The sequence below is a fragment of the Orycteropus afer genome, unplaced genomic scaffold (genome assembly GCF_000298275.1).
Source record: "Orycteropus afer afer isolate SDZICR_OR568_19922 unplaced genomic scaffold, OryAfe1.0 scaffold00040, whole genome shotgun sequence".
NCBI lineage: Eukaryota > Metazoa > Chordata > Mammalia > Tubulidentata > Orycteropodidae > Orycteropus > Orycteropus afer.
The window spans coordinates 5,686,465-5,710,368 of record NW_006921627.1 but is presented as its reverse complement, the minus strand read 5'-3'; the positions used below and the strand labels follow the sequence as shown (position 1 = coordinate 5,710,368).

At 49.2% G+C, this 23,904-nt stretch overlaps 1 protein-coding gene across 1 annotated transcript in view; it reads left to right on the top strand.

Annotated features, from left to right (window-relative positions):
- Nucleotides 1–22,653, top strand: part of IQSEC3 (IQ motif and Sec7 domain ArfGEF 3) — a 140,154-nt gene extending 117,501 nt beyond the window's left edge. The window contains exons 6-14 of the mRNA XM_007937052.1: nt 1,694–1,816; nt 2,340–2,506; nt 6,317–6,456; nt 8,264–8,389; nt 10,626–10,725; nt 10,882–11,043; nt 15,608–15,700; nt 18,332–18,381; nt 22,216–22,653. Of these exons, the coding sequence (XP_007935243.1) occupies nt 1,694–1,816; nt 2,340–2,506; nt 6,317–6,456; nt 8,264–8,389; nt 10,626–10,725; nt 10,882–11,043; nt 15,608–15,700; nt 18,332–18,381; nt 22,216–22,653 (1,399 nt within the window). The remainder of the gene's footprint in view (nt 1–1,693; nt 1,817–2,339; nt 2,507–6,316; nt 6,457–8,263; nt 8,390–10,625; nt 10,726–10,881; nt 11,044–15,607; nt 15,701–18,331; nt 18,382–22,215) is intronic.
- Nucleotides 22,654–23,904: the final 1,251 nt, after the last annotated feature.

The following is a 23,904-nucleotide window of genomic DNA, read 5'->3' as shown; positions in this document are numbered from 1 at the left end:
TCTGCTCTGCCCCTCTGCTGTCGTTCTCCAGAAGTCTGCAATCCCCTGTCCTCCTTGTTCCCTCCTGAAAGGAGTGGGGGAGGCAAAGTCCTCCCACCACCAGGTACCAGACCACTACCACATGGAGTCTCCCCTTGCTTTCTCCTAAAGACTGACCAGAGAACAGGGTCTGGGGGATCATGGGAGAGTGGCTCCTGCTTAGAGCTCATCCCACCACTTAGGAAACATTTTTTTGAGTCCCCTCAGTGTATGGGGCACTGAGCTAAGTTCTGGGATCACAGATGTGAGCATGACCCAGCTCTTGTCCTCGAAGGGGGATGGGTAGGAGACAGGTTAGTACCCCTCAGGTTTGTAACACTTTAGCAGAGTTGGCTCAAGGGAACAAGGGAGCTAAGAGGGGGCTATCCACTCCTCAGTGGACAGTATGGGCCTGGCTATAAGTTAAGCATGAGAGAGAAGATTGAAAGAGTGTAGGCGTAAAGGGGGAGAAGTCATGTCTGAGAGCTGTGTGGGCACCTGTAAGCCTAGTCCAGTGAGTCTTGTGATAAGCTTCTACTGAAGGAAAATTTCTCAAGGGACACTCGGTCTGCTGCTTTACCAGGCCCAGATTCCTGCCTCACTGCTCACAATCCCAGGCCCAGAGCACCCCAAAGGAGCGTAAAGCAGGAGGAAGAGGTGGTGGAGCTGGGAGGGTCTTGGCCCCAGATCTCTGAAAAGGAGAAAGAAGGTCTGTGGAGCAAGTCAGGCCAGAGGAATAACTGCCTTGTTTGGGTGACTTTGGTACCTGATCCCTTCTCTTACCATACCCCTCAGGGGCTGGAGGTGGCATTTCAGAGGTGGAAGGACCCTTGGGGAGCAGGGACTCTGACTTCTTCCCTTTCAGAAGAGGAAGCTCAGGCTCCTTGCACTCAATCTGCAAGCCGAGGTCACAGAGAGTGGTCAGGCCAGGACCAGAATCTAGGTCCCCCAGAGAATTCAGCCCTGTTTGTCACACTGTCCCTTCCCACATTAAGCCAAATCTGTCATTTACTCTCCAGAGGCCTCCATTTTCTCCCAGCCTTCCCTAAGAGCTGATGACTAGTTAGAGAAAGTGACTAAGAACTTAGGATTGTCGTGGCTCTTTTATTATTATGTCTAAAGCAGAACATGGGGGTAGGGTGGGGGGCGCTGCTTGCAGGAGGAGATTTCACCTAGAAACCCAAATGGGAAATTGAAAGTTAAACTAGGGGAAAATACAGAAGAATAAACTGTACCTAGTGTCCATTTTTAAACTTTGTTTGACTCTGAGGTTGAGAAGAAAGGTCTTGGGATTTGGTTCAGAAGATCTGTGTTCAGCCTTCTCCAGCTCTGTGACCCTGGCCAATCGGCTAACCTCTCTGGGCCTCTGTTTCTTAGCTGTGAAATGGAGATACTAGTTGAGCTGCCCGCCCCACAGGGTTATTGTATTAAGTGAGAGAAACTGAGAAAGTGTTCTTTTAGGTTACTAAAGTGAGACCCCTGGGGGAGGAGGTGAACCCTGGGAGACAGGAGTAAGACTGTCCCTGTTCTGGTCCCCTCCCACTGGTTACAGAGCCCAAGCCTCTTCCTGCTTCACTAGTAGGGGAAGTTCCAGCTATAGGGAGGCTGCACTTTCCCCTTCAGCCCTAGTGGGTGTAGGAAAGTTCTCATGACCCCTCCTCCTGCCTGCCCTCAGCTGTGTGGTCGACGAGATGGACTTCTCCAGCATGGAGCTAGATGAGGCCCTGCGGAAGTTCCAGGCTCACATCCGTGTGCAGGGGGAGGCCCAGAAGGTGGAACGGCTCATCGAGGCCTTCAGGTAGTGCCCTTCTCAGCTCCACTCCCCTCGCAGACTCCTCAGCACATGCCTGGGGCATGAGGGTGGGGGGCGGGACAAGCAGAGCTGCTGTGAGCCTCAGGGTTGGGAGATACAGGAGGGTCATTTGGGGGTGGGGAGAGCCCCTTTTGGTGTAGGTGGCAGAGGTGGGCTGGATAAAAAGGTGAGAACGAAAGAAAAAGGACAGAATCCCTGAGGTCTCTGAGCTGGAAGCAACACTAGATGGAGTCCACCAGGTGGGACTGTACCTCACCCATCCTTGTCAACAAGAAAACCTGTGTTGAGCATCTTCTTTGTGAGGGCTGGGGTCCTGGGGAATTTGCAGGTGTGTGAAATCTTCTCCAGTGAATTGTCCATTCACTGGAGAAGAGGACTGGATATGGGTCAGACAGTAATGAGCAATTGAGGTGGGAGCCTTCCTGGGACAGCCCTGCATTGCTGGAGCTTAGAGGAGAGGTAGAAGGAGGTGGTGTCAGTATCCGGCTCCATGTCTCCCCAACCGCAGCCAGCGCTACTGCATGTGCAACCCTGAGGTGGTGCAGCAGTTCCACAACCCTGACACCATCTTCATCCTCGCCTTCGCCATCATCCTCCTCAACACCGACATGTACAGCCCCAACATTAAGCCTGATCGGAAGATGATGCTAGAGGACTTTATCCGAAACCTGCGAGGTGAGGAGGTGGGGACGGGATAGGAAGGGTGAGGCCATTGCTCGGTCCACATTCTGTTCAGTGTTAATTCCAAAGGAGACAGTGAGTCTGAGCCCCCATTGAGACTGTTACCTCAGTGGCCATGGGCACTGCATGCTGATCTCTACGCTTGGTTATGCATAGCAGGCTGGGAAAGCTACTTTCATGCCAGGTATCTGGGTGGGGAGTTTCTAGGAGCTACTGCCACTGCCCCACCCAAAGCAGTAAGAGCCTTTGGGTAATGCCCCCGTGCCATCCATGAAACATTGACCTCTAGATCCCTGGCATCATAGTTGGTACCAAACCCTCCCACCCCACGACTTATGAGGGAAGAGCCAAGAACAGGACTTTTGGGTCCTGAGTCTGTTTAAGTCAACTTTGCAGATAACTTTATGGCATCTACCAACTCCAAGTCTTTTTTCTAATTTATATAGTGCACTGAAAGAGCCCTGGTGGGGCAGTGATTAAGCACTCAGCTGCCAAACAAAAGGTCTGTGGTTCAAACCCATTAGCTGCTCCTCAGGAGAAAGATGAGGCAGTCTGTTTCCATAAAGATTTCAGCCTTGGAAACCTGATGAGGCAGTTCTACTCTGTCCCACTGGTTCACTATGAGTCAGAATCAACTTGATGGCAACAGGTTTGGCTTGGTGTAGTGCACCATCTGACAGGTAGCAAACCATCATTTGTGTTAGATCAGTGTTTATATTACCGACACTAGGTAAACAATCCAAAGCAGGATCTTAATGTATATAATGATTACAATTTCTTTGTCCATTTGCTTAGGTCTCTATGATCCTGCCACTAACTTATCCCCAAACTCTCCACGCTAGGTGCCCCTCTCAATACTTTTAAACCTAGGAGGTATCTTGAGTTTCTGCTTCTTGGAGCTCTCTCTTCTGGAGCCTCTAGTTCTGTTCCAGTCTGGACAGGTTGCTAGGCCTGAGGCATAGCTGTCACCATGGTATCTCCCTCCACCATCATCCTGGAATCTCCTTCAGTTTGCTCCTGTGTTGGATTCCTGTTTCCTGGATTTTATAGTTTCCTCATTTTTACTTTCAGAGGAAAAGAATATTGGAGGCACCCTTTGAGTGTGAGAACTTGCATGTTTGAATGTTTTTCTATCTTCATCCTTGATTGGAAGCTTGGGAATAGAATTCCAGATTGGAAACATTTTCACTTGGAATTTTGAAGGCATTACTCCATTGTCTTCTAGTTGACAGTGTTGCTCTGCCATTCTATTTTCTGACCTTTTGTGTATTATTGTTATTATTACTTTCTCTCCGAAAACGTTTTGGTTCTTCTGCTTCTCCTTTGTGTCCTGAAATTTAATGATGATGGGTCTTGTGATAGGTCTTTTTCATCCACTGTTCTGGGTACTAAGTTGTTTCTTTCAGTGTAGAAACATATGTTCTTCACAAGTGGGAAGTTTTCTTAAGTATTGTGTTTGATAGTTTTTACCGTCTATGTGCACTTCCTAGAACTTGTATTACTCAGATGCTGAATATCTTAGTTTGTTCCTCTAATTTCCATAGATTTTCTACATGCCATCTTTGTGTTCTTGTTCAGTTTTCTGGGAGATATCCCTCGGCTTTATCTTTCACTCATTCTTCTAAGTTTTTAATTTCTACTGCCATATTTTCCATTTTCAAGAGTTCTTTTTTGTTCTCTGAATGTTCCTTTTTTATAGTAACTATTCTTGTCTCTGGTAGCATAGTGCCTAAGGCACTTGACTGCTCACCAGAAGGCTGGCGGTTCAAACCCACCAGCCACTCCTCGGAAGGAAGGTTGGGCAATCCTACTTCCGTAGTGATACTGCCTCGGAAACCCAAGGAGGGGTCGCTATGAGTCAGGGCCGACTCGACGGCAAACAACAACAACAACAACAACATTCTTGTTTCACAGATGCAGTATATTCTCATGCTTCTGAAGATATTAATGATACGTTGTTATTTGTGTGTTTAGTTCAGTTTCCTTCTCCCTGCTTGCCTCTATTTCTTCTGTTTTTCCCTGTATCTCTTTCTCTTTTATGTTTTAGACTATTTACACATAGTTGGTTAGACTTGGTTGTCTAGTCATATTTAAGGGTGAGCCACTAAAAACTGATCTAAAACTCTGTGTGCGTGGATGAAGACTGCAGATTGGTGGGCTTTCTAGAAAGGTGGTCTAGTTGAGCTGTTTTTCGGGGAACCCCTACTGCAATATTTTTAGGTATTTTTTCTTGTGCTGGTTGATTCCCCAAAAAAGAACTGTCCAGTCTGTTGCTCAAAGGATATGAGTCTGGCTTTTGGTGTTCTGAGATCTTTGCGGGAAATAGGGTTGAGGGGCCTCTCAGCATTTAGACATCAACTTCATCCCCTATGGACTCTCACCCTTGGCTTAGAGTGCCCCAGCCCAGAATTCCTCGTTCACCCCTTCCAGAGGATTATCACCTAGTCTTTTACAGGAGTGGTGGAGGGGATAGGGAATTCTATGTGCTTTTAAAACTTATTTTCAACCTATTTTCCTGCTTCCAGCCCTCATTTACCTCAGCTTTCAGGGGTTTGTATCTCTATTGCCATGAATTCCAGAACACTTTGGTGGTTCCGTGGTGTGTTGGGTGACTTCTAACCTCTCTGTTGGCATAGGTTTCAGCTTTCTCAGATTTTCTAATCCATCCACTCATCCATCCACTCAGTTTCTAGATCCTGTGGTGTTATTGCCTCTTCTCCCATTCTCTTTATCTTTGTCGGTTTATGCCTTTAAGAAAAAATTCTTTTTTTACTAGAGTATTCAGTGGGAGCAGAAGCATCCAAGTTTCCATCTCCATTTGGAAGCATCTGTGTGTTCATTCTTTATCCCTGTTCTTTCTTGCCCTCACCCGGATTTCTTGTGGGCCCTGAAAGGTACTGCATGGCTCATTTTGTCCAATTTTAAAAAACAAGTTCAGATAAGGAACAAGCAAGGAAAAGACAGGAAGTTGCTCATAGTGGGCATAATATCTTCTCAGCAGTTGGGAAAACTCCTTTGAGGACACTTGCCAAAGTTATTTTATTTTTAATTTTTTTGCTCTTATAAAAGAAGCATATACTTATTAAAGAAAGACTTGGAAAAAATAAAATAAGACTTTTTTTTCTAAATTGCCACTGTTTCTACCTCCAAAAGAAACTATTTTCATGTTGGTATATTTTCTGCCAGTATTGTTGTTGTTGTTGTTGCCAGAGTTCTGTCATTACTTTGAAGTAAGAGATGGGGTAGGGTTTAATTACCTGTATTACCACAGTGGTCTGCCCTGCTCCTTTTTACTTAATGCCCTACTCCCCACACACAGGGGAGAATCTTGTTTCTCATTCATCACCTACTCACTGAACACTGTGTTCCTGCTGGCAGTGGGGTGAGGGCCTGGGGGTTGGCATGTGATGATCCAAAAGAGGACAAAACAGAACCTCTGGCTTCAGGATGCTCACATGGAGGGGAGTTTAAGACAAATATCCAGACCTTCCAGGGAGACAGAGCTGCAGAAGCAAAGGCTCTTAAGAGGAACATGGAGGCTGGAAATAGTCAGGAAAGCATCCTGGGAAGTGAGAGGGAAGGTTCTGTCTATGGAACAGCAGGAGATGAGGCTGGAGATGTGTGTCAGGACTATATTATAGTAGTTTTTCTGCTGAGCTTTACTGAGTGGGTATGGGCAGCAGCCATTGAAGGCTTTGAAATGGGAATGTGGCAAAGTCAAGGTCACCCTTTAGAAGCATCAATCTGGTATGGGGTTTGCTCTCTCTGGCTCCTATCCCTTCAAGCTCTTCTCCATGTTGGTAGGTGTGGATGATGGTGTTGACATCCCCAGGGAGCTGGTGGTGGGCATCTATGAAAGGATACAGCAGAAGGAGCTCAAGTCCAATGAGGACCATGTCACGTATGTCACCAAGGTGGAGAAGTCCATTGTGGGCATGAAGACAGTAAGTGTTCCCTACAGAGCATTGCTGCCATGTTGGGGCTCAACTTCCTCTCTCATGGCTGCCAAACCACCCCATCTCCCATTCATTGCCTTTCCTTTTTTCTCCCTGATATTACCTCTCATTCTTTTCCTTCCCTTTCGAAAGCATCTTCCTTTTATTCATTCTCTTAAAAAACAGTTGAGTGCTCACTACATGTCATGCTGTGTATCCTCTTTTTCTTCCTCTTGCCAAATATCCTTATTGCCTTTTGCTAGCAGATACTGCAGCAGGAAAGACTGGGGTGAGATGTCAAGAAAGACTTCCCAGTGGTCTAGGGTTGAAACATCTGTATGGATGGCCATTATGGAGACCCTTTCCTAGCATGGAATGGACACCAAGCATTCCTGGATAGTCTTAGTGAAATATAAGACAGGAAATGGACCAAATATAGAGACACCTATGGTATCTCAACTCATTGGGGTTCCCAGTCAGTCATGAGCTGTGTGACAGGTGGTGTATTCCAAAGTTGTAATGATTTTTAAAGAGAGCATTCTCTGTAGATTACTAAACTACTTATATGTCAGCAGGGGCTCTTCATTCCATAAGGATATTGTATAGGTTCTGGAGTTCCTGAGTGGTGCAAATGCTTAATGCACTTGGCTGTTAACTAAAAGGTTAGAGGTTCAACCCCACCCAAAGGTGCCTCAGAAGAAAAGCCTAGTTATCTTCTAAAAAACTGGACACTGAAAATCTGTGGAGGACAATTCTGCTCTGACACATACAAGGTCACCATGATCCAAGGCTGATTCGACAACAACTGGTTTCTCCCCGGTTCTGGAGATGCATGCTCTAGTATTCATCTCCAGTTCCCCCTCCCTGAGGAGCTAGCTCAGGAGGCAGCTTCCCAGGGGCCTTTGCAGTGGGCTTGATCTACTCTGTCTGTGCAGGGATGCCCTTTCTGCGTCAGAGCCTTTATCGCTGAGGTCATAGTTTGTCTGGTTTGCCAATGATTGGCTTGTATTACACACTGGAGTTGATTCAAGGTATCCCTATACATTGGCAGGCATATCAAAGTACCACAAGGTGGGTGTCTCTAAACACCAGATGTTTATTGTCTCACAGTTCTGGAGGCTAAAAGTCCAAATTCAGGATATCAGCCGGGCCATGCTCTCTCAGAAGCCTCTAAGGGAAAGATCCTTCCTCAGTTCGCCCAGCTTCTGGTAGCCCCAGGTGTTCCTTGGCTTGCAGTTGCAGTATAACTCCAGTCTCTGTCTCTGCTTCATGTGGTCTCTATCTGCCTCTCCATGTCCTTTCTCTTTTATAGAGACACCACTCAATTGGATTATGACCTACCCTACTCTGGTATGTTAACTGATAACATCTTCACAGATACCAGGGGTTAGGACTCCAACAAATTTTTTTGGGTGGACACAATTCAAACCATAACAATCTGGAATCCCTTCATCTTACACACTTGCCTTTGTATGTACAGTAGAAAAAGAGACAGAGGTGTCATTCCTACAAGTGTTAGAAGGAAAAAAGATTGACAATGCCTGGATTTGAATGATCTGGAAGTTCTTTTCAATTTCCTTTCCCAATCCCCTACTCATTTCTCTCCTCATTGTCTCCAGTGAGATGAACTCCTTTTCCTCTAACTGCCCAAGAAGTATGATGAAGGGGACAGAGCCCAGATGAGGAGGGCAGAAGTTTGAGGTCATCCTTGGTCCCCCTCCTCTCTCTGAGCCTCTTCTGGAAAGTGGATGCTGTGAGGTAGGGAGGGCCTGGGTCTCTGGGGCCTCTCTTGCTGAGTGCCACGCCTTGGTTCCAGGTGTTGTCGGTGCCCCACCGTCGCCTGGTCTGCTGCAGCCGGCTCTTTGAGGTGACAGATGTGAACAAGCTGCAGAAGCAGGCCGCGCACCAGAGGGAGGTGTTCCTCTTCAATGACCTGCTGGTGGTGAGTGGGAAGGGCGGAGGGGAGAAGGGTTCACTCTCATTCACTCTCAGAATCAGGCCTGCCCTGACTACCATTATCTTCTAACAGAACACTATTTATGGTGTGATTGCTTACAGTTCTCATGGTCCTTTCATGTCATGGGATAGGAGGTAGCTGGAGCAGATATGATAATTCCCATTTTATAGGCTGTGAAACTGAGGCACAGAGAAGTTACAGTATCTGTTTATGGTTACACAGTCATGGTGGAAATGAACTCGATCCCATACCCTTGGCCTCTCCCACTTTACAGGAAGCCTGGAGCAGGGAGGGTGTGGCAATGTGCTTCAGTCCCAGGTATGCAAGGTAGTAAGGGAGGCCTGAATGGAGGATGTACCCATAGCCCGGTTGGGAGAGATGCTGATGTGCATGTCCATGTGTGCTCACACATCTGCAGGGTACTTGTTCTTCACTCCTTGAAAATAAGTATCCATTCCACAGATATTTTACGAGTCTCAGCTATGTGCCAGGCATTGTAAGAGCTGGGAAAACAGTAGGGAACAGGATTTGACTTCCTCTTTTCTTCATGTCTTGTTCATATCCCTTCTCTCAGTGAGTCATGTTCATCCCAAATCTGACTACCTCTCACTACCTCCACTGCTGCATTCTAGTTGCAGCCCCAGCCTCTCAACTGGATTACAAGGTCACCTCCTTACTGGTCTCCCATCACCACACCTGCCCCTCCATGGTCCACACAGCTGAGTCACCTTTCTAGAGCACAAATCAGGCTGCCAGACTTCCACCCCCTCAGCTCTCCCCTAGCTTCCTGTAACTCCCTGGCCTGGCCCACGGCCTCCAGGACTTCCCTTGGCCCTGACCTCACACTCCCCCCACTCCACCCCTGCCCCACCCTGTTCCTGCCCCACTGCTCCCCTCCTTGGGCTGCTCTGCTCCAGCCACCCTGGCCAGGAGCTGCCTCCCCACAGGCGGACTCCCCTCTCAGGCCTTTATTCCTGTCACTCCTGCTAGAAAAGCTCCTTGCAGCCTCTGCAGTCTTTGCACTGCTGCCTCCCTCCCTTCATCCAGGTCTCAATTCACATGTCCTCTCCTCAGAAAGGTCTTCCCAGACCACCTAACTAAGAGCCCACTCAGTTGCCCTTTCTTCGTACCATGTTTTTTTTTCCCCCCCTTAAATACATTTATTAAGTATTTACCTATTTCTTCCCTTGGTTTCTTTATGCTGATTGATTGCCTTACATATTGACTATCTTCTTCCATGATAACATAAACACCTTTAGGTCCGGGGCTCTCTCCGTCTTCTGTTCTCCTGTATCCCCAGACCCCAACTCATAGGAGGTGCTGAACAATTATTTGTTTATTGAACAACTAATGGAGCTCTGGTAGCATAGTGGCTAAGATACTTGCCTGCTAACCAGACGGCTGGCGGTTCAAACCCCCCAGCCACTCCTCGGAAGGAAGGTTGGGCAATCCTACTTCCGTAGTGATACTGCCTCGGAAACCCAAGGAGGGGTCGCTATGAGTCGGGCCGACTGGACGGCACATAACAACAACAACAACAACAACTGGCTCATGAGCTTTCATTTTAGTAGGGAGAGAGATAGAAAATAAATAAGAAAACAAACAAGATCATATCAGGTGTGAGGGGAAGGTACCCTGAAGACAATAAAATGGCAATAGGATAGAGAGTGACTGGGATTAGGGAGGGGGTTTTTTTGTTTCCTTTTATTTTGTTTTTGTTGGTTTTGTGGATGGGTTGCTTAGGGAAGGGCTCTTGAAAGTAACTTTCTATAAGACGTAAGTAATGAGAACAATCCAGCCATGTAAAAAGCTTTGAGGAGAGAAAAAGAAATAGTGAAGGGCCTGTCATGGTACTGAGCTTGCCCTGTTCAAGCTGCCGAGGGAAGGACAGTGTGGTTCCAGCATGAAGCTAGACCAAGTAGGACTTATAAGACAGGGCAGGAAATATGGATTGGCTTCTAAATATAGTAGGGATAGCCACTGGATGGTTTTGTGTGAGGAAGAAAGATATTTTGATATAATGTGTGTATTTGTGTGTGTGTGAATGCAGCCTAAATGTGTGACTGTGCATGTATATGTGTGTGTACCTTTGTGTGTGTTTACTTGTGTGCTTGCAAAACCATATCTGGCATCTCTAGGTGCTCATGCCTCCACTTGTGTGCATGTCCGTTTGTGTGAATTTATGCCTGTCAGTGCATGTCTATCGTCCTCTCTTGAACAGATTCTCAAACTTTGCCCGAAGAAGAAGAGCTCCTCCACATACACTTTCTGCAAGTCCGTTGGCCTGCTGGGCATGCAGTTCCACCTCTTTGAGAATGAATGTAAGTCTGAGTCCATCAGGACATGGTGTAGACCAGTAGAAGGTGGTTGGGGGAAGATGAGGGAGAAGGGCTATGGCTGTAGGGCAGTGGAGGGAGGCTCTAGCCCTTGGCCCCCACTGTTCACGGCCCAGTGGGGTCTTGGGATCTGGTTTCCAGATTACTCTCATGGCATCACACTGGTGACCCCGCTTTCGGGCTCTGAGAAGAAGCAGGTGCTGCATTTCTGTGCCCTGGGCTCAGACGAGATGCAGAAGTTTGTGGAGGACCTGAAGGAGTCCATTGCTGAGGTGACAGAGCTGGAGCAGATCCGGATAGAGTGTAAGGATGCAGTGAACCCAGGGTCAGTTGGCAGGGGTGGGGAGGGTGGGAACCCAGTCAGCGAGGGATAGGCTCAGCCTATAGACAGACACACAGCTCTGGCTCTGCACTTGCCCCATTTGGAGTGAGTGTGGGGTGAGCCACAGCCCCCCTTCCACCCCTTGCTCTCTTTCTCGCTTCCACTGCCCTGCCACTGGTAGCAAGAGGACCAGTTGCAGGTACATTACTCTTGGTGTTTCTTCATAGCTGAAGCCAGGTACACTACAGTGTGCATGCCCAGCTGGGCCCGTGGGGCTGCACATGGGTCCCTTGGAACAGAGAACTCTGCTGTGTTTGACCAGGACGTCCAAGTGAACTGACCAAGGCAGGGCTGCAAGCAAAGAGGTCCCTGGAGCTCAGACTCTGTTCTCCCACCAAGATGTCTTTTTATAGCTCCCCCCACCCCAGCAACCCCCCAGGGTACAGTCAAGCTGCACTTATCACGTCTGGTTGTTTCACTTCTATAATCTGTTAATCCAGAATCATCTCCCCATTTTCATGGGTCTTTAAAGAACCTAGGCTGATTTCCTTCTAGACTGTCTATCTTTTGATTTGAGTGATGTTTCTCTGTGGGATGCCTTGATTCTTGATTGTTCCAATTCAGGCATTTTCAAAAATACGTGGATCTCTGGGGTCCCTGGGTGGTGCAAATGATTAATGTTCTCAGCTGCTAACCAGAATATTGAAGGTTCAAGGCCACCTAGAGGCACCTTAGAAGAAAGGCCTGACAATCTACTTCTGAAAAGTCAACTGTTGAAACCCTACAGAACACAGTTCTACTCTGACACACATGGGCTTACCATGAGTTGAGGTTGATGCTACAGTGACTGTTTCGTCACACATCTGGGTGGTTCACCAGTTGCTTTTTGGTTTAAGAAAAACACAGCAATGGTCTGCCACTGGTGCCCATTTGTAAACCTTTACCATTCGAGCACTGCAGGGGGCTTCAGATAGCTTTTAAAGAAAACTAAAATAAGAATAGATTCTAAAACTGAAACGAAATAAAAATATATTTCAAATCTGCTTTATAGGGCCACGTAGTTGGAAAGTGTCTCTAAATTAATATAAATCCACTAGGCAATAAGAAAGACGCTCTGGTGGTGTAGTGGTTAAGGCATTTGGCTGCTAACCAAAAAGCCACTCCATGGAAGAAAGATTGGGCAGCCATCCAAGATTCACAGCCTTGGAAGCCCAGTGGGCATCGCTTTGAGTCAGAATCAACTCAGTGGCAATAAGTTTAGGCAGTAAGAAGACAATCAAAGTTTTTTGAGCAGGGGCCCAATATGACAAGGGTGGTGCTTTTTAATCACTATTTGTTGAGCACCTACTGTGTATGAGATGTTGTTGCTGCTGTGTGCCATTAAGTCAGTTTTGACTCATTGCCACCCTGTGTGATAGAGTGGAACTGCCCCATAGGGTTTCCTGGGCTATAATCTAATGAATAAGGAAGACCAAAGAAGGACTGATGCATTTTGAAGTATGGTGTTGGTGAAAAATATTGATTATACCAAGGGCTGCTAGAAGAACGAATAAATCTGTCTTGGAAGACGTACAGCCAGAATGCTCCTTAGAAGCAAGGATGGTGAGACTTTATCTCTTATACTTTGGTCATGTTATCAGGAAGGACCAGTTCCTGGAGAAAGACATCATGCTTGGGAAAGTAGAGAGCGAAAACGGAGAAGACCCTCAACAAGATGGATTGACACGGTGGCTGCAACCATGGGCTCAGATATAGCAGAGGTTGTAAGGATGGTGCAGGACTGGGCAGTGTTTCATTCTGTTGTACACAGGGCCACTATGAGTTGGAACTGGCTCAACGGCACCTGACAACAACAATCTTTGTGAGAGCAGATTGCCAGGTCTTTTCTCCCATGGAACCACTAGTGGTTTCAAACCACTGACCTTTTGCTTAGCAGGCAAGCGGTTAACCATTGCACTACCAGGGCTCCTTATGTGCGCTGTAGTTTTATCTATATTCTGCTAATCCTCACAGTGAGGTCCCTGAGTGGCACACACAGTCCAGCACTTGACTACTAGCTAAAAGGTTGATGGTTTGAATTCACCCAGAGGTGCCTCGGAAGACAGACCTGTGATCTGCTTCCAAGATGTCATAGCCTTCCAAGATGTGAAAACCCTGTGGAGCAGGGAGGTGTACTGTCCCTGTGTTACAGATGAGGCTCAGAGAAGTTAATAGCACATCCAGGTCATACACACTAGAAGGGGAAGAGCTGGCATTCACATTAAACTCTGATTTCAAAGCTCATGCCCTTTATTCTCTGAGAATACAAGAAGAGGTTCTATTTATAATTTCCCAAGAAAATAATCCAAATCAGGTTAAAGCAAAAAATTCACCACACCAGACTCAGGTAACTGGTGGGGGCCGTGGGTGAGACATGTAAATACCATTTTCCCAATCAATTGGCATACTTGAGTTCAGCAGTGTAGCAAACAGAAGCTTTGCAAGGGCTGGCCTGGATGCCCAGAGATGCCCACCCCAGCTGTTATTCTAAAACAGCTCAAGGACACACCCTCAAATGGCTTCTTTCGTTTTCAAAGTGCCACAGATGGCTCCACACAGCCCTAGGGAACCATAGGCACTGACTAGCACTAGCTGGAAGAGACATCTCCCTCCACCCCTCACGGAGAGCCCTACATCACATCCCTTCTAAGTACAAAGGAGTAGATACTGTCAGAACCTGTTATGTCAAGAGGTGAATATCCCTCTCCTGCTGTCTAGAGGGCAAGGGAGCGGGGAGAGAGGTTTACCTTTGGCTGTTCTTGTTCAGACATACAGAAGGGAAGGAATAGCTGAGAGAAGATGAAGGGCTGGTTGGAGCACAGAGGAAAAAGAAAGTAAGAAAAAAGAAAATGAAAAACAGTAACAGTGACCATTTCTTGAGCACTGATTACATGTCAGGCACCAGACTGATTGCCACGTCTACTATATTATTTTCTCCTAAAGCAAGAAGCCCTAGTGGTACAGTGGTTAAGCACTTGGCTGCTAACCAAAAGGTTGGCAGTTCAAACCCACCAGCCACTCTGTGGGAGCAGTCTGCTTCGGTAAAGATTATATAAGAATCACCTGGGAATATTGTTAAAATGTAGATTCTGATTCTGTATATCTGGGGGTGGAAATGCAAATATTCAGTGGGATTCAAACCAGAATGAGCTAATGCAAAGCCCTGGTTTGAACCACTGACCTTTCAGTTAGCAGCCATATGCTTAAACCACTGCACCAGCAGGGCTCCTCTATATAATAAGGTTTATTATCCTCACTTTACAGATGAAGAAACTGAGGCTCAGAGCTTAAGAAAGTTGCCCAAGTTCACAGTCAGTGACAAGATAAGAAGTGCACCCGGGTTGCTTATAATTATTACGCTAATTTCTCCAAATCCGAGACAGCCCCTCTGTGGGGAGAGAACCAACTTTCAGTTCAGGAAAAATATTTATATTGATTGATGGTGTGATTCAGGCAATTGGTGCAGATGGTTCTGGTTTGGGGGTTTGCAGTTCAGTGTTCCTGGATTATAGACAACCAGAAAGACAGGAAATGGGACCCAGGAGAGTCGCTTTAATAAAAGGAACTTGAATTATGTCTCCTGGAAAAGAGAAGCTGGAGGAGTGATTTAATAATGACTGTCAAGTCTCCAAGGATGGTAACTGGCAGATCTCTAACACCGCTGAGGGAAGAACAAGAAGGAACAGGTTTATAGTCCAGTGAGAGGAATTAAAGTTGAGCACCAGGACAGATGTCTTGGCTGTGCAGGCACGTGGGATTTCCTGCTTGGAATGGCTTTGGAAACCCTACAGAAGCTCAGGCCTGCAGGCACTGAGGAAGTAGGGGGTGGTCAGGGGAGGGCAGTAATGATGAGACCTCACTAGCCAACAGTCCTAAAGTCTGCTGTGTGCTAAGGGCTTCTTATACATTGTAATAAATGCCTGACCCTGTTCTAAGTGCTTTAAATGCATTTTCTCACATAATCCTCTTTACAACACTTGAAAGTGGACCCCACTGGCTGTCAAGTGAGGCACTGAGAGGTTAAGTAACTTACCTAAAGCCACACCACCAGGAAGCATCTGAACCAGAATTCAAACCCAGGCAGCCACCTTCCTCTTAACCTCTTTCACTGCCTCTCTGTTGTGATGTCCAAGTAGATATTATCATCCTGGTATACAGATGAGGAAACTGAGTCTCTGAGAGGTTACTTAACTTGCAATTAAGTGATAGGGTCAGGATTCAAAGCTACTATGGCCAGACTCCAAAGTTTTTGTAGCAGGCTTGAAGTGTCCCTCTTCCTCCTCTTCCTGCTTTCTCTCATCATTCTCCTCTCAGCTCTGCACCGTCAAGGGTAAGGGTTGCTCTCTGTTCATGGGCGACAATGGACTCAAGTATAGCAGGGATCATGGAGCTGGCATGGGATTAGGGGCGGTGTTTTGTTCTGCTGTTCATGGGGTCACTATGAGTCGGAAACGACTCGACGGCACTTAACAACAACAACTGTTTATGGGCTTCTCCATCCCCTAGGGGAGCTGGAGAAACAGCAGGGAGCAAAGACCCTCTCCTTCAAGTCCAGTGGAGCACAGGTGGACCCACAGTCCAAGCACGGATCACCTACAGGTGAGCCACAGCTCTGCTCAGAGCCTTGGGCCCACAGAGGCCATGCATAGCCCCTGGGCTTCGTTTCCTGGGGAATTTGGGTGGGTGCTAGTCTCCATGGCCATTTGTTTCTGTGGAGGAACTCCAGGCTTGCTTTTCTTTGTTTTGTGGGGCTGTAGTGCTGGGAGTTAGGGGGAAGATAAGAAAGAAGTGTATGCATGGTGCAAGTGTCAGTAGAAGATCAGAGTCCAGAGCAAGGAAGAAGGATGGTCAGAAAGGTCTGGAACTCTTGCTCTTCCCCTTAAAGTGTTTTCACTAATAGGCCCTAAGCATTCCTTTATCCCAGAGTCAGTCCACCCCAAAATCCAGATGAGAACTCAAACCCAATTTCTGAAACGGTTCCTTCAAATTGAATGACTTACCTAGATGTTTAAAGCCAGCTGCAGACTTTGCTTCACCTCTGCTCACCTAGACCTGCTTCCTTCTTCCCATGGACATGCTTCTATCTTTCTCCCTCCAGCTCCTAACCTCAGCCCCCACCTGCTGCACTCACAGAAAGTTACCCCACCTCCACTCCACCAGCCCTGAACAAAAGAGAATTAGAAGGAGAGATGACGTAAGGATTAAATTTCATCCCAACAAAACTCCACCAAACACTGAGGACTGTTTGCAAATTCACTTATTATTACACTCAGCAAATAATTATTGAGTGTCTACTGTGTGCCCTGTGCTAAGCACTGGAAAGCAAGGTCATTGCAAAACATCAGCTTGAGTGGAGACATTCCAGTGGTTTTCATCTTGGTCTGTAACCTTAGCACTTGGCTGTGACACTACGATTTGAATAGGCAGCCCCATAGGAACTGGTCACACCAGCTAGGAGAGGAGATTCATTTTCCAAGCAAGACTTGGGGCTCTTTTTGCTATGTGGAGATCTATCCTCTTCTCTCTATGGGTTTAGACTGCAATCAAGTATCATAGTTCTGCTTTCCAAAAGCCCTTTCATTTCTCTAAGGTCATAGTGCATGGGTTGTGGCTTGTTTCACAGCCTTTTAACATTCCAGAGCCAACTCTCCACTGTGATATCTTCCCTGACCCCCTACCCACAGCCCGTACCCCAGCCTGCCTATTTTGGATGCCACAGCCCCTCAGGCCAAGAAGCGCGTCCCAGGGACTTTTCCAAGAGGAGTCTTCACAGAAGGATGTTCTCATTGTTCCCAAACAACAGCACAGCTCCCCTTTGTGCTAGAGAAAGCAGAGGGATGGGCACAGTGAGGGGAGCTAGCACCCTTGGGGGTGTCTGAGAACTCAGGGGGCTCCTGCTAAAGGGCCCTGAGATGCCTAGTGGAGCTGGGGGTGGGAACTAGAAGTACCTGAGCCAGAAAGGCTCATCAAGCTGACATGGAGGGCCATGGGGACCCTGGTGCTGGCCAAGCCTGCCAGAACCTCCCTAGTAGTCTTGACAGCCATTTTCAGGCTCTTACTATGCCAAGAGCTCTCATGGTGTGGTGACTGAGACATTTGATTGCTAACCAGAAGGTTAGTGGTTCAAACCCACTAGCTGCTCCATGGAAGGAAGACTAGGCAATCTACCTCCATAAGTATTTGTTGTTGTTTGGTGTTATGTGCCGTCGAGTCAGACCCGACTCATAGCGACCCCTCCTTGGGTTTCTGAGGCAGTATCACTATGGAAGTAGATTGCCCCATCTTCCTTCCAGGGAGTGGCTGGTGGGTTTGAACCGCCAGCCTTCTGGTTAGCAGTCAAGTGCCTTAGGCACTACGCTACCAGAGCGCTCCTTCTTAAGGATTTACTGCCCTGGAAACCCAAAGAGGGGACCACTCCGAGTCGGAATCGACTCAATGGCAGTGAGTTTGGTTTGGTTTTTTTTTTTTTTTTGGTTGTTGTTTACTATGCCAGGCAGTGTGGTGAGTGCTGTACTGGCCTCGATTCATTTAATCCTTACTGCCAAGTTAGGTGGAGTCCCTGGGAATGCTAACGTTTACACACTAGGCTGATAACTGAAAGGTTGGAGGTTCACATGTCCCCTGAGGCACCTTGGAAGAAAGGCCTGGTGACCTACTTCTGAAAAATTAGCCACTGAAAACCCTATGGGGTGGTTCTACTCTGACACACACGGAGTCCTCATGAGTCAGAGTTGGTTTACTAGGTAGCAGGGAGAAGAACAAGGAAGAAACAGGGTGCCTGCCCTCAAGCAGTCTGTGCTTGAAGGAGACAGGTTAACATGTATCCATGCACAATGAAATCCCTTGTGCTTCTGAGAGCAAAGAACCAGTGCCAGTCCCCACCTCCTAAGCCAACTTTCAAAGTCTGTGTTGGAAAGGCTTTGACTGTGGGTAAATTAGACTCAATAATGTCAACATCAGAAAGAACTTCAGAGATCTAGTTTTTAGAGGCCCAGAGAGGTGTAGCATCTTGCCCATGGTCACACAGCTACTGAATGGCAAGACTAGAACTAGAACACTGAGCTTGTGACTTCCTGGCCACTGCCCCAGGCTGCATCAGGGCTGGGAATGGTGTGACACACAGGCTCTTTCTGCCCACATCATCTGAATTGCAGAGATTGGGGGTGGAGGGGGTGCGAATTTGTGTTTGAGGCCAGTGGAGATTGAGCCTTGGGCCTTTTGTATTCAAAGCCAAAAGGGACACGGTGCTGGGGGAGAAGCCTGTGGAGAACACGGTGGAGGTAAGTGGAGGCCTGGTTGCCGAGGTGAGTGATTCTGTGCCCCCGCTTGTCCTTCTTCTCACCGTCTCTGTTGTTTCTCTTCTCAGGTATTAATCAATGCCTCCCCAGCCCGACTCACCATTTTACCAATTTCAAGAGATACAATTAAAAGTTACTGCTAGCATGGGTAATGCCATTATTCTAGCGCCTAATAAAGCTTCCAGCACTTTCTACCCATTCCCACCCTAGCGTGCCCCAGCTGGTCGCCCTCCAAAGTCGAGCTCCCAGACTAACTGTGGACACAAAGCCCATGACACCCTTCAGGGTGATTCCTCCCATGCTCCCCAGAGTCCACTTCCCCAGCAAACTGCTTCTTGTTCACTGATCCTCAAATATTTGCTATTATCAGAGAGCCTTATAGTCCTTTCCTCAAATCCTCCCACCTGCCATTGGAGAGGTCTGGTATCCCTCCAGAGAATAACCACCCCTAAGTCAGGTCTCCAAGTGGTCACTTCTGGGGAAGACCCTGCCCTCTTGGGTACCTCTTGGGGGAAGTTGAAGAGTTGAGAGTGGGGTCAGCTGGGAGGAAGGAACTTCTGCCTGGAGCAGCTGGTCCATCTGGAATGCTGACCATGGGGCAGGGAGGTAAATGGAGAAAATGGGGCCAAATGGGGTGAGTTGAGTTGAGGTTATCTTAGAGATTTTCCTAGGAGAGGAGCCCCAGGGTGGTGCAAATAGTTAAATGCACAGCTACTAGCCACAAGGTTGGCAGTTTGAATCCAACCAGAGTCCTCAGAATACAGGCCTGGCGATCTGCTTCTGACAGATCACAGCCATTGAAAACTCTATGGAGCAATTCTACTCTGAATCATGAGTTGAACTGGCTCAATGGCAACAGGTTCAGTTTTTGGTTCCTGGGAGAAGAGCTGATAAACCCAGAGACTGTCCATCCCCCAGTGACAGGTTCTCAGCTATTCTTTTGTCCAAGACAGTAAGTGGGAAGGGAGTAGGGACATAGCAACAGCAGCTGACTTCTGCCAAACCCCTGAGTGTCACCTGGGGGTATGCAGTTGCTCCTGCAAGATTAGCTGGGCCTAGCCTCCCCCACTGGCCCCTTAGCACCTCAATGAGCCCCTCCCTTCCTCTCCTTCCCTGCCAGGCCTCCAGGGACCACTGGCTGCTCACACACACATCTCCTTCCCCAACCCCACTCCGCACTGGAAGGGCTTCCCAGTCTGGGACCTGCACTTAGGTGTCTGTCCACCAGGCTAACTAAATTCTTAGGAGGAGCCGGTCCACCAGGCTAACTAAATTCTGGGAAGCCCCAAGATCCCCCCAGGGGAGCTCAGTTTCTTTCCTCCACCTCTATGGCCCCCATCCCCCACACACCTGTGTCTGGAGGAGGCACCTTTACACGGAGGAGCTTCCTGCCCCAGCAGCTGACAAGCCCCCAGGGTGGGTATTCCATCCTCTGCCCCCTCCTCTCCCCATCTTCCTGCAGCTGCCCATTCTCTAGCCTTGCAGATAAGCACACTAAGTTACCAGCCCTCCGTTTGTTCTGCCAGTCCTGCCCATGCCTTAGCCTGACCTGCCCAGAGAGGACAAGCACTCCAGTGTACCATTCTTCCCTCCTACCCTCCCCCACCTCAAAGGGCATGTGGCTATCTGCAAGGCTGCCACCCCTTGGCTAGCTGCAGGGCCCTACCAGCCTCTGTTCCCTGCACAGAGGACAGCCTTGCCGTCCCGTGGCCTCTCAGCTGGACCCAAGCTCTCTCTCCCCTGCCCTCTCTCCGTCATTGCCTGGCCGAGCCCTCTGGCAGGCGCTTTTTCCATCATCTCTGAGCTGTTCTGACCTGCTACTCATGTTCCACCTGACTGCCTTTCTTGGCTCTTTGTCTGTCTCTTTCCTCCTTTTCCTTTCTTTGTTCCGTCTTCCTTCCTTCCTCCTTCTTCCCTGCTTTCTTTCTTTCATCAGCAGGGAGGTGAGAAGGGGGGTCAGAATAAGAGAGTTTTGCTGTCACTGCCTGCTTTTTGCTTATGAACCATTAAAGTAAAGGTGGTTGGGGCTAGAAGAGGAAGGTGCAGACAGTGGAGAGAGGGATCACAAAGCAGGAAGTAGAGAAGAGGCTGAGAGGTATGGCAGTGATGGGGGGCTGGGAGAGGCTCAGTTCTCTGGGCATGGGGCAGCAGACATTGGCCTGGGGAAGGGCAGCTGTAAAATTTGGGGAAAGTGAGCCGAAAAGGCCCAGCCTGCCCAGCTATCTCAGGCCACCACTTCCTCCTGGGGAAGAATTCAGGATACAAGCAAATGGAGGGAGGAGCCTGTCCCCCTCCAGCAGCTTTAAGGTTCCACCAAAAAGGTGGGCCACAGCCCTGCTCTTGGTCTGCCATGGGTCTCAGCAAGGCAGTGAGAAGGTCAAGGGGCTTCTTCATTTGAGGGGACCTCAGGCCTAGACAGTGCTGCTGAGGTTGGAGGTTGAGCATGATCAATAAAGACTGGCAAAGTGCTGAGCTTGGCAGTCAAGGGCTTGTGAATACTGAGGGTCAGGACTAAAGAACCAGGCCTCGATGAGACTATGAGGAGTGCCTAGGGCCAGGAAAGGGGGTCCCTGAAATTGTACTGTTGGCTAATAAACAGGCTTAGGGCTCTGAGATGGGCTCTCAGGCTGGGCCATCCTGATCTAGGCTCTGGGATACAGTCCCCTCCCCTGCAGCCTCAACTTCCCCCGCTGTGTTCTGAGCAGCCGGCCCTGAGACGTGGTGTCAAAGGACAGATGGTGGCCCAATAGCAAACATTCTCAGAGAAAAGAAGGGCCTCAGTCATCTCCCTTGAGTTATTTGGTGCGGGTGTGGTGGGTCATATCAGCTAAGGAGCTTGGAGGATAGAGCAGGGTAAGGAATAAAGTCCCTCTCCTTCCAGAATCCTCTAGCCTCCCTTCACCCATTTCTCTCACCTCCCGCTGCTGGCTAGAGGAAGACAGCCTGGCTCACAGTGACTTCCATGGTCTGAGGAAAGGGGCTCATGGGCGTTGTCTGGGCCACCTCTTCTTGCCTCACCCAATGGATAAGAGTTGAGCCCTTTCTGGGTAACTCCTCCTGCAGCAGGACAGATTTACCAGGACCCACTTTGGACCCAAAAGGCAGCCAGGGTCTCAGACTCTGTCCTTGGCTGTCTGGGCTGCGCTTGTTGCTGTTCATGGACTTGGGGAGTCTGCTGGGTGGGGTAGGTCCAGATCACCCCTTCTGAGATCCCTGACATTCTGGGATTTGGACATCTTTGCCCTTTAACAAAGCTGGTGGGAGGAGAGGGGAGTGAAGGCTCAAAGATGCTTGACTGTCCTTGTGTCCAGTCCCCCTTTGTCCTCAGCACACCCCTGAGAGGCAGGGAGGGAACATAGACTATTATCTCTGCTTTTTAAGCTCTGAGGTTGGTGGACAGGGAGGCAGGTGAAGTTTAGCCATGGCCCAAGCCACCAACCCAGCAGGCCCATGTAATGTGACTATAAGACCTCTGCAGAACCCTACAGTCAATTAGTCCAACCACCCATCTCACAGATGGAGAAACTGAGGCCTAGCAAGGTGAGATTGTACAGTCAGTAGCAGAACTAGCAGGACGAGTCAGTCTCCCAACTCTACTGTCGCTCTGGGGAAGAAGCAGGATCAGCCCTCTGCTTGGCAGCCAGTTTTCCTCTAGGTGGACAGAAGGGGAAAGGGTCAAAAGGAAGACTAAGTGCACGTAATGGGCAGCAGGAGCTGGGAGAGCGGGGAGGCAAAGGGCGGCTCAGGGTAGCCAGTCCTAGCAGCTGGGAATTAGTCTTGTAACATTTCATGCTTCTTTGGCTGTTTCTAAACTAGGTGTCAATTCACAACAGGCTTCAAATGTCTCAGCACAACCCCGCGCTGGGGGCCGAGAAGGGAGTGCCAGCGCCGCTGCCAAACCTGCAGCCTAGCCCCCTGCGAGAGCAGCCCTCACTGCTGCTGCCTCCACCACCATCCACGCCCCCGGGGACCCTGGTGCAGTGCCAGCAAATTGTCAAGGTCATTGTCCTGGACAAGCCCTGCTTGGCCCGCATGGAGCCCCTGCTGAGCCAGGCCCTTTCCTGCTACGCCTCGTCCTCCTCTGACTCCTGCGGCTCCACACCCCTGGGTGGCCCAGGGTCCCCAGTCAAGGTCATCCACCAGCCTCCACTGCCCCCACCCCCACCCCCCTACAACCACCCGCACCAGTACTGCCCACCAGGCTCCCTTCTGCACCGGCGGCGCTACTCCAGCGGCTCAAGGAGCCTGGTGTAGACTGCACCTCACTCTGCTGTCCGCAGAGGGCTGGCTGCTGGGGGCCCAACAGCCCAGACTGCCCCTTTGCAGCTCCCCACGCCCTGACATACATTCTCATCACCAGTCACTGTCGTTTTGGAACCAGAACCCCAATCTGTGGCACCTGGCTTGCCTCTTCTGACCATGCTTCCCTTACTCGGTTGAGCACCCTATCCCCAAATCTCAAGACACCACTTCACTCTCCTGGGGCCCTGCACAGCTGGACGTGGGGAAACTTCCTCTGCCTCTTGCCATCATGCTCCCCATTTGGGCCACAGACTGAAGAAAACAGGAGTGGGAGGCCTCCACCCAAACCCTGAAGTCTGCTAGTGACACAGGGTCTTAGGCCCGTGGGCAGGACTGGAGGAGGCTGGGCTAGCAAGCACCAGAGCACCGGACAGAAGGTGGCCTGACAACTCAGGATAAGGTGCATCTGTGGCTGGACTGAGTGGAGGAGGGTTGGCACTCGCTCCCTGAAGGAGCCACGTGGGGAGGAGGTGTAGGGAGGGCCAGCTTTCTCTGCTGTCCCCTGTCCCCAGCCCAGCAGTCTCAAGAGGCTGGCTGTTCATCCCCTGAGATGTTGCCTGTCCTCAGCAGGGTTTCTCCTCTAGCTTTCCCAGAGGCTGGGTCTCTGCCTGGCCAGGGCTGTGCAGACTAGAAGTTTCCAAGCTCCAGGGAGGAAGGAAAAGGGAGCTCCCTCAGTTCTCTATGACCAGTTCAATAGCACCATGGAATCATGAGGTCATACAGCTGCCAAAATGCACCTTTTTCAGAGTTTCTTAGTTCCCTAGCCCCACACACCCAGCCACTGGGATGTGTACACAGGTGGGTACACAGACCCAGGTTGCATTGTTCCATCGTGGAAGCTGACATACGGAAGGTGATTTCCCAGGGCAAATGCAGCCAGCAGCAGAGGGAGGGAGCTCCTTGTTGCTTGACTTTCTGTGGCCTCCAGAAGGGATTTGGGGACAGAGAGGACAATAGGAGCAGGTACTGCACAACCACCTGCATTTCCCCATCGGCCATCCAAACTAGCCCCTCAGCCTTTAAATCTCCCCTCCTGGGACACACCAGACCTGCCTCCAGTAGGGGTGGCTCAGTGAGCCCCTGAACCCTCAAAAGTGCAAAGGAGAGCTAGTCTGGGGCTCTGGACTCTTGTCAACCTCCCCCATGCCAAGCAGAATTGAGAGGCAACCTTTAGACAGATTTACCAAGCCCAGGCCCCACAAG